Here is a 15,245-nt window from a genome sequence, read left to right as displayed (position 1 = left end):
GCTGCGATCTTTCTTCTCGTATCCGTCGAACTTTGTTCGACGCCGTTGTAGCTAACCGTTAATGGTGAAACCGGAGAAATCAAGGGATTACTTTCGCAGCAAATTCACAGCTAAGGCTAGAACTGTAAGCGATTGAAAACATTATCCCGACGCAAATTGAGGGGAGCAGCACTCTGACGCGAGCGAACTGTTAGTCAAGTTAGCATTGGCTGAAATGCTTTTCCAGAGGGCAGGCTTAGACATGCAGCTCCAAATGTGGCTGAAAAAGCGTTTCTGTGAAAAAATAGCTATGTGTGAGTTACACGACAAGACCGAAAGCACATTAATCATACTTGGTTAACACACGTTAGCGGGCTAGTTGGTTTGAATCCATGATACAGTGTGTAAGCGTGACTGAACGAAGACGTAGAAAGGAACAGACACATAGAGACAGCGCTAGCGTGTAGTCTCTGTGTATCTGTTTCTTTCTTCGTCCTCGTTCAGTCGACCGCACTTACACACCATATCATTAATCATACGTAGAAAAACGTAAACGATTACATAAATGTTACACAAACGATTTCTTTTTCTTCACGATTTATGAGATCTTCTGCGGCAAGCATCAGTGTGGCCAAATCATGGACGCACTATCGTGAAAGAATGTGCTCGAAAGGTATACTCACGTTCTGTCTATCTCCAGTGAGATGAGCCAGCTCAACCATTTCGGTGCCGAACTGGCTGAATGCCTTCACAAACTCCGTGAAGTTAGCGACATTCTCAAGGCGATTCAAGCTTATAGATACCTGCACAAAAGCGGGATACAAGACATTCAGAAAATACAGCTCAGGCAAAACAAGCAGCAGTATGCACGGCAGCTGTCAGTATTCTGTCAATGTGCACTCATCAGTAGCACTAAATTCGGTGCGGTTAATGCGGGTGCAAGTCACAACTCGCAAAGTCAGAAGTACATCCTTTGTCAAAAGTGCACGGGCCACTCTTAGCTTTCGCCATATGCAGTATACCATATATCTCACGTAACTTATGCCAAAGTTTGGAAATACGCAAGTGCAACGTAACTGAACCGAACCAAGGTAATGTTGTTTGCCGTCGCTTGGAGCAAGTCAGACTACATCCTTAATTTAGCCTAATTGCATAATTAGTTATTATTAATTAATCAACTTGTCATATTATATTCAGACCGAAAGTGTCAATGAGGAAATTGTATACCATCCTGAAATCGCTCATTACGGGCTAGACAAAAGTTTTTTTCCAAGCCTGAAAGAAACCCCGCGAAACAAGAAAAAGTGTAGCTCGATTCGCACGGCACATTTCCGTGTTTTAGTCGAATGCACAGCGCGCACATTTGTCCAGGGTTGTAGTAGCCACTGAACAGCTCACAGAAGAATCATCATCATGTACACTGCAGGACGAAGGCCTCTCGCTGCGATCACCAATTACCCCTGTTTTGCGCTACCAGATTCCAACATGCGCCTGCAGATATAACTGCTCACAAACATTTTCTCGAAAGCTCGTGTCTAAACTCCGCGTTTTATAGCTACACAAACGCGCTCATTTCTTTTTCCCATGCGTCTCACGATAAAGTCAAGGTGAGACGAGATGTTCCACGTATGCGTTAGCTTAACATATGAAAAAAGAAAAAAAGGATGTTGCGGATATAGTGGGAACGTCTACGGACCATTAAAATGTTCATCCGAGCACGCGCTTCGCGTAAATAACCTTTATTATAACGGAACTTCACTGTCTAAGCAAATCATCCAAAAGTCTAATTGCAGCACGTGATCAGCATTAACTAACGCAGAGAGTCAACTTCGGCCGTAAAGATGGATGTCGGTGCCCAGATCGCGAGATATACAGCGTCGGTTTTGCCATGGCGCTTCTTATGCGCATTACTGAGTCCTCTTACCCCCTTTCAACCTTGCGCGTGTGTCTGGGTACGTGTTCTGCGTGCGCGCACGCAACCAGAATGCCCTGTGGGCAACACTTGCGGGGGTCTGTGCATGAGAAGGAGCCTCTGTCCATCCAACGAGTCAGCCTCGCGGGGCAGCACGGGCAGCATTTTCACGCTGGCCTGTACACGACTCGATGGTCACACTCATCTGAAGTGATCCAGTTGTCGACACTCTCTGAGAGAGAGAGAGAGAGAGAGCCTCCTCTCTTTCCAACAGAGAAAGCTCTTTCCCCTCAAGTTCAGGGCTTTGCGCATGGGTCGAGCATATGACATGGCCATGCGTTCCCTTATTGCTGCGTCGGCCTACGCTTTATTCCGCGAGAGATGGCGACCAAATTGGCCGATTGAGAACTAGACAAGCTTGATTCACAATACTTCCAGACTGCCAGCGCGACTGGGGACGACAGCCACACTCACTCCACGAAGGGGCGTCAGAACTGTCGGCCCCTATGCACAAAACTTTATAGTATGTCCAAATGCGATCGCATTAACGCGCCACTCACATCTGGAGCGCGATATCCTTCGGTGTAGCCACCAGTGCTCAAAGGAGGGTGGCACCGGACACCGCAAAAGGCGGCCGGCGAGAGGCCGCGGCGACTCACCCTGTCTTTAGCGCTGAGAAGCTGCTTGACCACGACGGTGTCTGCTAGGAGGAGCACGCGGGTGACCGAGGCGAGCAGGGCGCGCGCGGCCCGCGCCAGCGCGCCCCGGTCCTCGGTCGCCTCGTCCATGCGAACGTCGCACAGCTGCTCGATGCTGGCGCCGGCGGCGCGCGCGCTTCGGCACGCGTCGTACATGTCGAGCTTGATCTCGACGTTGTCGTCAGCCAGGGCCTCGCCGACCGACACAAACCGCTCCACGGCCAGGTTGACAGCCTGGCCGACGCGCGCTCGAACCGCCTGCTCGCTGCGCAGCGCCCGGTCCTTGGCGCTTACCAGCGTGCTGATCTGCGCACACACACACACACCGGCAACGAGTTTACAGCAGCCCTCCAGTGGCGTCAGGTGCGAAACTCCCTGCAAAGCACCGATCACGCGTAATGTCCTATATATTCGGTCAGTAGCAAGCGTGCTCAGGAGAAGCATTTGCAACACGTGTATGGAGACGTTCACTCTGCGGCGTTTTGTAGCTTACTTTTTTCGCCGCACATAACGATATGTTTTGTAGATTTCCCTCATCATCGTTCAGGTTTTCGCAACGAAAATACCGGTAATTATGCAATCGATAGCAGCTAATAGTCGACACTGCAAGAAGGTCGCTTGCGACAAGATGCAATCTCTTGCCTGTTAAAAGTAAATACAAACATCGCTCGCTAGTTAGCCACGTGAGAGCCATGTTTGCACGCACAGCCAAGAGCAAGAATGGTGTATTGAGGGGGGGGGGGGGGGGCGCTCCTCTTCTATGGACAATTATAGCCTATATTCGCCATGGTTAAGGCAGAAAGCTGGGCTAGTTGGTGTAATTATTCTGACAAATTGGCAGCGCAAACGAAAATACACAGGAAAGAGCAGAAAGCATTGGCACTGATAACAACAGAATTCAGCTTCATGCGATGTGTTTCCGCTTTTTCACTGCTGCATTTATGTCAAACCAATGACTTGCCGCCTCCAAAACAACAGGCTTCGCACTATGGTGCTCCGAAGAATCAGTTCTCTGGAAAGCAAAATGTGGCTTTGTGGAAACAATGCACACCACAAGGACTTTTCCCCGACGCACATGCAGGCACTCACGCCAACGAGCGTGAGGATTGTTGCAGTGATACTAATGAAGGAGAAGACGCGGCTTGACACGCTGGATATAGGACTGCCAGTGGACTTCTTTTTCAGTTTACACAACGGGGGTTTGAAACAGGTGAGCAAAGTGGCTTTTTTTAGCGTCAGGTTCTCTCTCGACTTCGATTCTGAGCACAAGAACTCAACGTCGGAGCAAGCAACAATTGAGCGTGCCGGTGGTTCCTATAACACGTTTTCATACGAGTCGCTCGTTGGACTTGTTGTCACATGGTACAATGAATGCAATAATAACCTCAAGGGAACATCTACCTACCATTTTCCGGCACATTGTAAAGCATGTGATCGTAAGTCTTTTTCGATCAAACCAAGAGCATTCGTCAAGCACAAAGACAAGAAAGTTCATAAACTTGCAAAAGTCTTTCGCATACAAAATACGCAGGATGATTGCGTATCTATTTTCTTGTTAGAGCGTGAGACGCAAATGCTTGACGATTTGTTTCACATGACTTAATGACTTGCGCACGCAGATAGGCGTAAAGATGTAACAGACGCATACAGATGTAACAAATAATAAAGATGTAACAGATGTAACAGACGCATAAAGATGTAACAAATAATTAACAAGTCGAAACAAAGGCGGGAACTGATAAACTATAATCACAAAAATATAATAATGCAAGGCCAATAAGATGGCCGTAGTATTAATAATAATCAGAAGTGTACAAAAACAGAATACGAATCACAAGCATACAAAAGTGGAGGGTAATGTTGTTTGTAAGAAGCACACGAGCCATTAATGTATAACAAATCAGGAAACAACACAACATGTGAACTTAAAAGGAAAAGGCAAATCACAACACAAAAAAAGGAACAATAACCATAAAGATACGACTGTTACACAGACGCCAAGATCACTTTTTACACCGTTTGTACTGTAAAAGAAAGGCGTGGGGGGGGGCGGGGCATGAAACATGAAAGGTTTACGCAATTTCATTCATGATTAGAAGTTTCTGAAATTCATTTATGTCGGTGACGGTTGGAATGTCTGATGGCAAGTTATTCCACTCGGTTATTGTGCGCAGTATGAACGATCTAGCATGAGTTAGTGTGCGACACGTCAAACGTTCGATTTTAAAAGGATGATCACGGCGGGGAAAGATGGCAGGGGTGGCCTAAAGAAGTCCCCGCGAAGTGATTCTAGAGCTTATGAAGAAGTGATAAGCGAGCGATTTTACGGCGACATGATAACACTTGCAGTTCAGCACGATACTTCAATGAAGTGACGCTAATGTGACGTGAGTAATCCGAAAAAATAAAACGCATAACACGGTTCTGCACGGCTTCGATATTCTTAATGATGTAATCTTGATCGAGATCCCAAATGACTGAGACATATTCTATTTTAGGACGGATTAAAGCATACTTCGCATTGCGGACCGGGCCACAGGATTTCTGTGGCAATTTCAACTAAGCTTCGCAGTCTCATTCCCAAGGGACGCCCCACACAGAGCTGTCCTGTCTCCATGGTCGTAGAGGTTCATCTACAGGAAGACGTCCATAGAGCGCTGGCTTTTGGCCCCAAGTTCGCCGTGCAAAGCAAAAGGACAGCGCCGGAACTGCCTTCCTACGTTCGGCAAGTTTCACGTCTCGCTCCCAACGACGAAGCACAACACTGCATTTCCCAAGGAGCGTACGTTCCTTCACGGTGTAAGCAGCCGCCTGCAATGTTTCCTGTTAAACTTGTCGGGCGATACCTAGCGGACCATGACTTACGTGTTCTGCAAGCCGTTAAAAAAGGTCGTTTCGTAGTTTTGAAATCCGGCACGTTTGGCAATAAGGCCAGACAGGCAGTTTCTAAACTGTTTAACTGTCATGATGGCATATCCTTGCAGAAACTGAAATGTGAGGCAAATACGATACGCACGCGACTGAATCTTCCTAGACTCCAGAAAAGTATAGAAAATAGTACTAGTAAATGTGTCTTTTTAACGTGAAAACGCATAAAATTGACGCGCCCCTAAGGGATATAGCTTCAGAGCGCGACACTTGGCAGAAGAAAATATTCTTGTTTTTACAGGAAAAACTGAAACTCCTACCTAAAAAGGACCCATTTCCTATAAAGAAGCTATACGACGTTTTAACAGGAAACCCATTTCGTAAGCTCACATTCAGAAAAGGATTTCAAGGCGTTTTCGATCGACATTACCAATCTTAATAATCTTTACCTCATGACGATATTCTTCTCTGCGTAGAAAGAGCTATTGACGAATTTGAAGTGATAGCCTTCCAATCCGAGACCGGACTTGCGTGCGGGAATTTTTTTGAGCTTATTAAATTCTACCTTATATCGACGTGGGACGGCAGCCACTTTTTACAGAAGACGGGCGTATGCATATAGGGTCATGTACTGCACATATACGAACTACTAACAACAAAGGTGTTCAAAGGTTTTAGATATGTCAATGGCTTTTTTGCTTCTTTTAGAATGCAACCCATTCGATCTGAACCGAGAAGTCGCAAAAGTTCTGTCCATCGCAGAAAAATGTCTGAAGCCCCTACGAGAGACCCACGAATTACCCAGGAACGAAAGCTTCCGGTTCTTAGTCGTGAGGCTCATTTCTAATTCTGTTCATTTTTGTTGGAGCTGCGAGACACGAGCTAACAAACCCATCCTCGTATTTAACTCCGCACGTTCGAAACAAATTAAGAGGGCACTTATAAATCTCTCCCTCAACAATGCTTTGGAAAAATCATGCACCCACTAGTGAATACCAGTTTCAGCCAACAATGCACTCGTCCCTCAGAGGCAGGGTACCCGAAACAGATGTTAATTTATGTAGCCGCAAAGCTTCTTAAGACCATAAGGGCTACCAGTAATGTTGTACGTCCAGCCCACAAAGAAAAAGGAAAGATTACGGTAATACCTTATATTCACAGGCTATCGTACGGTAGCCCAACGTGTTGACGTAAAAGTGTTGTTCTCTGCTCCCGATGAACTGGCAAAGTTATGCAAAATAACGGACAAATAAAACAGGGAAAAGAAATTGTGCAACACACAACATCGCACCAATTATGCAGCGTTCAATGAAGGCATAGTCTACCGCATACCACTGTCACATATAAAGGCTTTTACGTAGGACAGTCATGTCGGTGTATTAATGGCAGGTTGCGTGAGCATGCGAATAATGCCAAAAATAACACAGGTGGCTGGTTAGCCATTCACTGCAGAGATTGCAAATGCAAACCTGAGTTCGACTAGAGCACAATAAGGGGAAGAAGCAAAAGTGAAATAACTCGCTTGATAATAGAAGCACATAATATTCATAAATTAGGAGACAGGTGCATCAGTGAGGCGTCAATTGCACTGTCAGCAAAAGAGATAGCTTTCTTTGAGTGAATGGACACGTGTGTAAAGATGTTTCTCAGGAAATGCGCTGTGTTGTAGCAAGTGCATAAAAGGGTAACGTTCTTTCAGAAATAATATTGTAAGTTTGCGCCTCGTGTGCCCCAGCGTTCCTCCTTGTATCCGTGTCCTTTATGCGCAACTCTGTACATGCTCATGGCACACCAACAGGCCAAAATATAGATACCTTGTGATAACTTAGTGAAGAAAAGGACATGCCACACAAGATGAACACGAGGTGCGCGTTGTTCACAATCGATCGGAGCAATTCCTGTTTCCTTTATAACTGCTAGTGACACGACTAGACGACGCTTTGTTCTGGTGTTCCAAAAGACAGAAACAGAAGAGGATAAGGAGAATACTCCGCCGGGTGAAAAAAATAAAGTACAATATCCTTGCCTTGCAGCGTAACAGTACTTTGCAATACCTGGAACATGCCTCAGTGCAACGTCAGTACATTCTACTTATTTTACCTGTTATATTTTGTGCTGATGTGATTATGGACATACCTTGTTATATTTTTTATCAGATTTTACTATTTGTATACATATATATTTACACTGTTGACCTGTTCGACGTATTCTTCATTGGACCGAACACTAGCCAATCTAGGCTATCGGTCCAGATTGTTTGTGAGCATCTCTTGCGATTTATCCGTAAAGAAATGAATGAATGAATGAATGAATGAATGAATGAATGAATGAATGAATGAATGAATGAATGAATGCCTGTTCATAGCGCCATCAAGACTGTTTAATGTTTACTTGCTGAAACGCAGCGACAAACAACACAGCATCATTTTCCCCAGAGAACGTTGAGCCTTTTGTTCTCTTATACGCACGAACTTGGAAGAATTTTAAGCTTTTAAATAACTTTCACAATTTTTTTCGAATTCGGAATTCATTTGTAATGTAAAAAAATGTAAATCAGCGAACTGACCTAGTCTGAATACTGTGACCACCGGCCGCATTATGTAGAGATTATACGTATCATTTTGCATTATTTCAGTCCTTTGCGATTGGCTACCGGAAGCGCACGCCTTCGCCATTGCCGGTATCGGCCTCTCGCTGCGACGAGTGATAAGGAATGAACAGAACCGAAGGGAAATAATCCGTATGTACGACCCCATATACGATCCCAGATATTTGTTCCGCGTCATTGGGATTGGAAAGACCTCTACAATAACTGATGCGTTTCAATGCTTCATGAGAAAGCAGAAGGAAGAACATGAATTGGGTGCTAGTCGTACCTTGTAGAACGCTCACTGCTTACTAAAATTATACGACATTAACCCGTTCTAGTAATAATACCACAATTTAAAAAAATATAACAAAGAAACATTCCTTGCAACTTTCATGCCATTTATTGTTCACGTTGTGATTGCAACGCCCTCAACCATTTCACTGAAAAATATGGTCCGTATATACGAAAATTTCCTTCGCTAAAAACGTTTGTCAGAGCAAAATCCGTCCAATGGTGACAGCGAACGTATTAACGAAGGCCGCCGACCAATAAGAAAAAGTTCTCACGAACAAAATCCTTTGTGATTTCGACCCCTGAAACTTAATCTTTGCATACGAGAATAGTAACTCGTGGGTTTATACGAAAGCCTAGAAAATAACCACGTCCCAAACCCAATATGCACATTACCTACGCAGGAAAATGGATCGTATTACAGCGAAGCTCTATATGGCTAGGGTCCCGTGCATTTTTGTTCTCTGTTAACAAAAACTATCATCATCAATGGCTCATACCCCCGTAAGCATTCATGCTCCCGTAAGCATGCAAAAAATGCAATGCCCCGTAAGGCTATGCTTACAGGCTACAAGAACTCAGGAAAGTGAAGCGAACAGTACTTAAATTCTTTCTAATCACGCATACAACATACAGAACAGCATGTCGAAAACTGTGATCATCGATGGCTCATACCCCGTGAGCAATGGCTCATACTCCCGTAAGCAAGCAAAAACTGCAGTGACTTATAGTCCCGTAAGGATCATGGCTACTCAGCGTGAATTAGGTGCAATGACACTACCCCTGTTGTCGTTGATTTCAATGTAAATGTGCCGGTACCGGAAAGGGAGCGGTTTACGCATTCCGTGTTGCAGACATACCCCTTGCGGCGCCACACAGATCCGGCACAACCGACCACCCAGCGGCGTACGTGCATCGATTTCACATTATCAAAGAATGTGATTGCAGTTGCGAGTGAAATAATGACCACCGATGAAGACAACACATCAGTGTGTGTACTTTTTGTCACGATGACCACCCATCAAGGTAATAAATGAGTTCGTACCTTTGTTCAAAATTATGTGTCACCTCCGTGTCGTGTGCTAAACAGCTTCGCTCGTCAACCACCTTCGCAGAGTGGAAGGGCTCGTGATTATCTTTAGTCCCAAGTTTTCTATTCGAATGCAATCTAGCTTATTTATTTATTTATTTACATTTGTACAGTCGCTGATACGATCTCGTCCGAGCGAGGTGGGTCTTCTCGGCAAGAATAAAAAAACGACGACGAAGCAGAGCATCGTGATGAGGAAAAAAAAGTAAAAAAGATTCTATTTACTTCATTGGTACATGGTTGTGACGCTCCTCCAAGTCTCGAGCGGTTCTGCTTAACACGGGGGCCAGGACGGCCTTAAATAACCCATTGCGGTCTAGTAGTCGTCGCTATCTTCTCGGGGGCCTGCGGAAGTGTTAGTGCTTTCGTCAGGTTCTGCCGTCGGCGACCTCCTGCGCTTCGGGTTTTCTTTCCTTCGTCCTTCCCTTTGTGTCAGCTCGGGAAATAAAAGTGGTGACGCTGTTTCGGAGAAGAGGGCAATTATGTCGACATGGGGACGCTCGCTTGAACGCTTCTCACACTCGACAGGTCGATGCCCAGGCTTATCGTAACGGCCTTCTCTGGGACGAGGCAAGTAATCTTGTCATGGGAACGTGCGCCTGAATGTCTCTCACACTTGACAGGTCGATCATAACATTGCCAATCAGAACCTTGCTGTAGTGTCTAATTGAAAAAAAAAACAAGGAAACAAATGGCTATGAAACGTATTCGCTGCTGCAGAAAATAATTGGGTAGAGAATAAGTATTTGTGTATCATATAGATATATTCTAATCGTGTTCCTATTTCAGTCACATTTAATTCAGTTTCAGAAACAAGTATTTTCACACTCCTGCCTAAGAGTATCGACTAACGAAAAGAAAAAGAAAAGGCAACAGGTCACAGGTGGCGACTGAACTAACAGTCCGACGTCGTCCGTTATAACTGGATCTGTCGGCACGCACGCTGCAACTTTCTTGGGGCAGTGAAAGCTCTGCTCGGGGTTTCTTATCCACAGTCAGGCAGCTGCACATGGCAATATGAAGCTGTACCAGGGGCGGCGCTTGCGGATATGCAAAGCAAACGTCTCGCACAACGCTCGTTCTGCGAGATCTAGTTCAGAAGAAAAAAAAAGAAGCAACGAAATGCTGACGGATAGCGTACGGACGGCCTCAGTGGAAACGTAAATTCACTCGGCAACGGGCAGCGCATTGAGTGATGACCGTCACCGCCCAAGAACCCACACACCGCGAGGCGCCCCCGTGCTGCGAGGTCCTGCCTATGCGGCGAAAAAAAAAAAGAAGAAGAAGAAAAGGGATCGATACCGAACACGGTCGTACGCGAGAAACTCAATAACACCAGCCGCAGCAGTGGCGGAAACCAAATAGGCGCGCCCAGGAGCCGCACGGGACGGCCTTGCCCGATTTCAGGTGATTACGGTGCCCAGCACGGGAGCCCTCCTCCTGTACGGCCGCCGCTGCCGCCGCCGCCGCAATGACCAACGCGCACTTCGTCATTGGCAGTGCGGCGCCGCTGGGAATGCCAATCGCGGCCCGCACACTTTTTGCGGCAGGTCACGCGGCGCACCGTGTTCGTACCCGCCGCCTTGTGACCGCGGCTGGTTCTTCGGGAATTCGCGTTAATGCGCAGCTGGACGGCCGACCAGTTCGGAATGCAGTGCCCTAGCTCGGCGCTTCGGGGCCACGTTCTGCATAGGTTGACTGCGTATAGCCCCAATTAATTGCTTCGTACGCTTCATATTCCCTAAATAAGCAGCCATTTAGAAGGAGTTATCGGAGCGCGGTTTGCCTACGGCAGGCGCCCGGGACGCCACGGGTCCCCCTCAGCTAGCCCGGAAAAGGGCGCGAAATGTTCGTCTCACTCGCATGCTGCCGATTCGTCGTCGAGCGATCTTGCAGCAGTGTTCTCGCTAGGGCGACAGACAGACAGAAAAACTTTATTCATGCGAGTGAACGCGGGGCACGTGCGGCGCCGTGTGCAGCGGCTCGCGAGCACGCTCAGCTAGCTGCCTTGGACGCGAGACACGGGTGGCAACACTCGTGCCCTGGCTGATTTCATCGCCTAAGCAAGCAAGCAAATAAACAACAGCAACAACATCAACAGCGGGAAGCGGATTGCGCATCGTTTTACTTGTCGTAAATGTTAAATGTTGCAATCATGGATGTCGCAAGGACAGACAGACAGAAGGCAGACAGATGTCCTGATGGCACGGGGAACATGAGTGTACGACGCAGTAAATACGTAATGGAGAGACGGGACACATTCAACGATCTGTTTAAACTTATTCATGAAAATCAAAAGCTTGTGATAGCTTGAAAAGATGTTCTCTAATATTGGAAGAAATACCAGAATACAGGGCACATTAAACAAGGTTCGCACAACATTGCATAGTCTTCAGGGAACTTAATTTATATTTGCTGTCGGGGTAAATGAGGCAGACGACCGGGTAGACTCATAAGAGTCAACTTTTTTTCTTTCATTTTTTTTTTTGCCACGCATGCGCTTCGCTACGAAATAAAAAAAAAAGACAACAAGGCAGCCGCAGAGTGATCGGAATCTGGGACCTTGACAGTGACAACGTAGATTCACATTTCTCGGCTTCTCTTTAAGAAGCGTGAAAAACATAACGTTGACAGACTCCTCCAAAAATACGCTAATGTACATGTAAATTGAAGTCGCTGTCATCGCTAGAGCTACTAAAATCACCTGGCAGCATTTCATGAACAAAAATGACATCGAGGACAGAAGGGCTTGCATACGGTAATAATGAGGTATTTATAAATACCTACCCATAATGCCACGCGATAAAACACGAGAAGAGGAGGAAAGAAGCACACAAAAACGGTACATTGCAGCTAAATTGCAGTTTTGGTAAGGGATCAGAACATTACAAAACACAGAGAGTTTAAAACGTTGAATGTTGGCATGTACCCGAGACAACAAGGGCCAACAGCAGCAGACACTCGAGTGCCGGTATCAGCAGGCGAGATGGCGTATCACGCGCAGTCAACACAAAAATACACGTCAAGCAGTTGCAATTTTACCTTATATTGGCCGGCACTTGTAGGTAACAAACGAAGGTTCAGGAAGATCTGCGCAACTTTCAGCAGCTACACACCACAGACGGTGAACAACTGTTGTGCCGCAGGCTACAGGGATGGCACATTGGCGCTTACATCGAAATTAAAACGTTCATACGTTAAAACGCTTTAAAACAAAAGCTGAAAAAATTCAGTGCAGACGCATGAATAAGTGGAGTGTATACAGTGTTGAACCAGCTACGAGGTAAATAAGTTAAACTTCATCACCTCGGAGCTAGACTGTCTCGTGGACTGCGGTGTGAACGGGTGACCCGTAAGCCACTGCTGGTTTTAATGCTCGCACTTCGTCAACAGTGCCGCCAGTTTCGGCAACACTCGTGTGTTATCCGTGTGTCGTGTCCTACACGGATAAGCTTCACACCGGCCGCAAGAGCGACGACGAAGCATTGCTTGGACACCTCTGCTTCCAGAGGAAGTCTCTTGTGACACTGACGGCGGTCAGCAGTACCACTCAGTACCTCTTCCGGTCAGTGATGAGGCCCTACATGGCAATGTGGAAGCTGAATGCGATCTCCCTGTTGATGATGACGTAAAAGGCACCTTGCCAGAGAAGCAGCCTGACGACTGTTGCATCGAAGTAATCGACAACGGACCCTCGGGGAGGCGTTCAGCGCCCTCTTATGGTTGCCGACAATGTGACGAGAAAAGTACCCTCCCGTGTTTCTGGAGTCGAGCCAAAGCCGTGGTCGGTCCCTCCAACGTTGGCAGAATGTTGTCGTAAAGAGCTGTCAAGGAGGGGCTGCAACTTGAACCCAAATGGCATCCGCATTCACACGATGTGTCGCAATAATCATCGTGCGTGCAGCAATGCTGGTCCGGGCTAGTTTAGTTTGTTGATTACGAAACAGAAGCGAAGTGCGCGAAGCGAACGAGGACGCGCATACAAATACAGATGTGCTTGCGTTGCAGGATGGCAGACGGAAGCGGTCGATCCTCTGGGCACGAAATATTGGCGATGGTGCGGTCCAAGAGAGCAAGCTTCGTCGGATGCTGACACGGTCCTGTGCTGCAGTATACAAGGCCAGGAATAGGCAACTCACAATTTCACCGGAAGGGAGACGCGCGAAAATAGTAGTAATAAAAGGAGAACGCAAGCCGACGCAGGTGAACAAGAAAGCGTATAGGGTGGGCGGGACAGATCCGAGCACCGCAAACCGCGTGGTGGCCGAGTTTCCCCCGAACGAGGTCATGACCGTGTGACCTTTCCCGGGGAGCAGGTTCCCTCGCCCCGCTCCCGATTTTTTTCGCGCGCTCCCTTCCTTGGCGGCGGCGACCGCGGCGGCGTGCGCGCGGATTCCAGAGGAGATAAGGCGGCGGCTGTAAACACGCTATCGGGCAGAAAACCGCCGGCGTCGTTACACACGAGAAAGCAGCACGCCCGCGTTGTTGACGATGTGCACGGCCGCTATAGGCACAAGTCTCCGTTGAGCTCGGATTACACTTTTCCTTTTTCACTGTGGCCGCTATTGTGCGGAGGAATTGCTCCGGTGAAGCGCTTCGATAGCACGTGCTTCTATTTTGCTGCAGACGTCGTCGCCATGTCGGCACCAACAAGGCGACGTCGCATACCAACACGCACAATAAAGGAATTTCGATTGTTTGCGCTGAGAAACACCGTTGATTGTAGGGGTGTGCCCCGTTCTTTCAAACCTCTACACCTTTTTTTTTTCCTGCAGACACAAGGTTACTCTTCAGGTATTTGCGCAGGTCAGCCCAGTCAGACGAACGTTTCCTCTTAGCAGTCATATAATGCCATACTGCGAAAGTGCACATAGAGATCAAACTTTCAGGGCTCTCATAGTCTCGATTTATCAACACAGTCTGAATAATTCCGTCTAGATACAGCCACAAGTCACTCCAAGAAAGCGCTGTTTACAATCTGCAATGCCACATGCGTTGGAAAGCATTCGACGCTGTGCGCTATGGAAGCACGATTGACTTTCTTTTTATGTGAAAGGGAATGGCGAAGGTAAGTCATAAGTATTGAAAACAAGTGATGTTTCATCTTGGGCGGCCACATTTTAGTGGGTTGTGTGGTGACAAAAACGGGAGCAGCGAGTCTGCACTATATCCTCAGACTCCGCTGCTCTCCTGTACTCGCAATAATTCCTGCAGCGCCCTATATACATCAGCATCACGGCCGGCGCAAACACTGCACATTACAAGGAATTAAAGACGGCGCGCATTAGAGCAGCGTTTTCATAGCAGTTTAAATGTTTAATAGATAGGCCCTTCTTTCCTGTACTTTATCATTCCATGAATAAAACAAAGAAATCGACTCAACAACGCCGAATTGGTCGTAACGCTAGGAGAACGCGGTTTAACAGCGCCAACGCCGCCGTCGGACAGCATCTCGGGGCGAGTTAAGTACTGACGCCAAGAACCGCTGGGAGGTGAGCGCCGTAATAATGTAGCGTGCGTGGATGTAGTGCGTGCGAGGTGACGTTTTCGGTAGTCCCGCCTCCCTCAGCTTCGCGACCTGTGTGCGCCGTCTGCTGGAAACGGGGGCACTCGCCCTTATCACAAGCAAGTTGGCGGAAAGGAGCTCGCTCGGCAATAATAGGGAGAGCAAACCTTTCCCTGCCAGGGAGAACAAGACAATGCGTACCTTTTGCATTAAAGAAACGTGCAAACTACCATTAAAGAAAAATCAAGAAAAGTAAAGCAAGAAAAAAAATCCAGCAGAAAACGGGACATACCGACAAGTTTGTCGCAGGA

General features: G+C 47.1%; 1 protein-coding gene across 6 annotated transcripts in view; it reads right to left on the bottom strand.

Moving 5' to 3' along the window:
• alpha-Catr (alpha-catenin related) overlaps positions 1–15,245 on the bottom strand; it is a 184,164-nt gene that overhangs the window by 75,234 nt on the left and 93,685 nt on the right. For all 6 annotated transcript variants that reach the window (XR_010564968.2, XM_070531598.1, XM_065434444.2 and 3 more), the window contains 2 exons: positions 2,551–2,895; positions 663–782 (listed from right to left, as the gene is read on the bottom strand). Coding sequence is in view for 5 of the 6 variants with exons in the window: in XM_070531598.1 (XP_070387699.1) it covers positions 663–782; positions 2,551–2,895 (465 nt within the window). In the remaining variant the exon portion in view is untranslated. The remainder of the gene's footprint in view (positions 1–662; positions 783–2,550; positions 2,896–15,245) is intronic.

This window comes from Dermacentor albipictus, chromosome 1 (genome assembly GCF_038994185.2).
Source record: "Dermacentor albipictus isolate Rhodes 1998 colony chromosome 1, USDA_Dalb.pri_finalv2, whole genome shotgun sequence".
NCBI lineage: Eukaryota > Metazoa > Arthropoda > Arachnida > Ixodida > Ixodidae > Dermacentor > Dermacentor albipictus.
The sequence above is the reverse complement of the archived record's forward strand: the minus strand, read 5'-3'. Positions and strand labels throughout refer to the sequence as shown.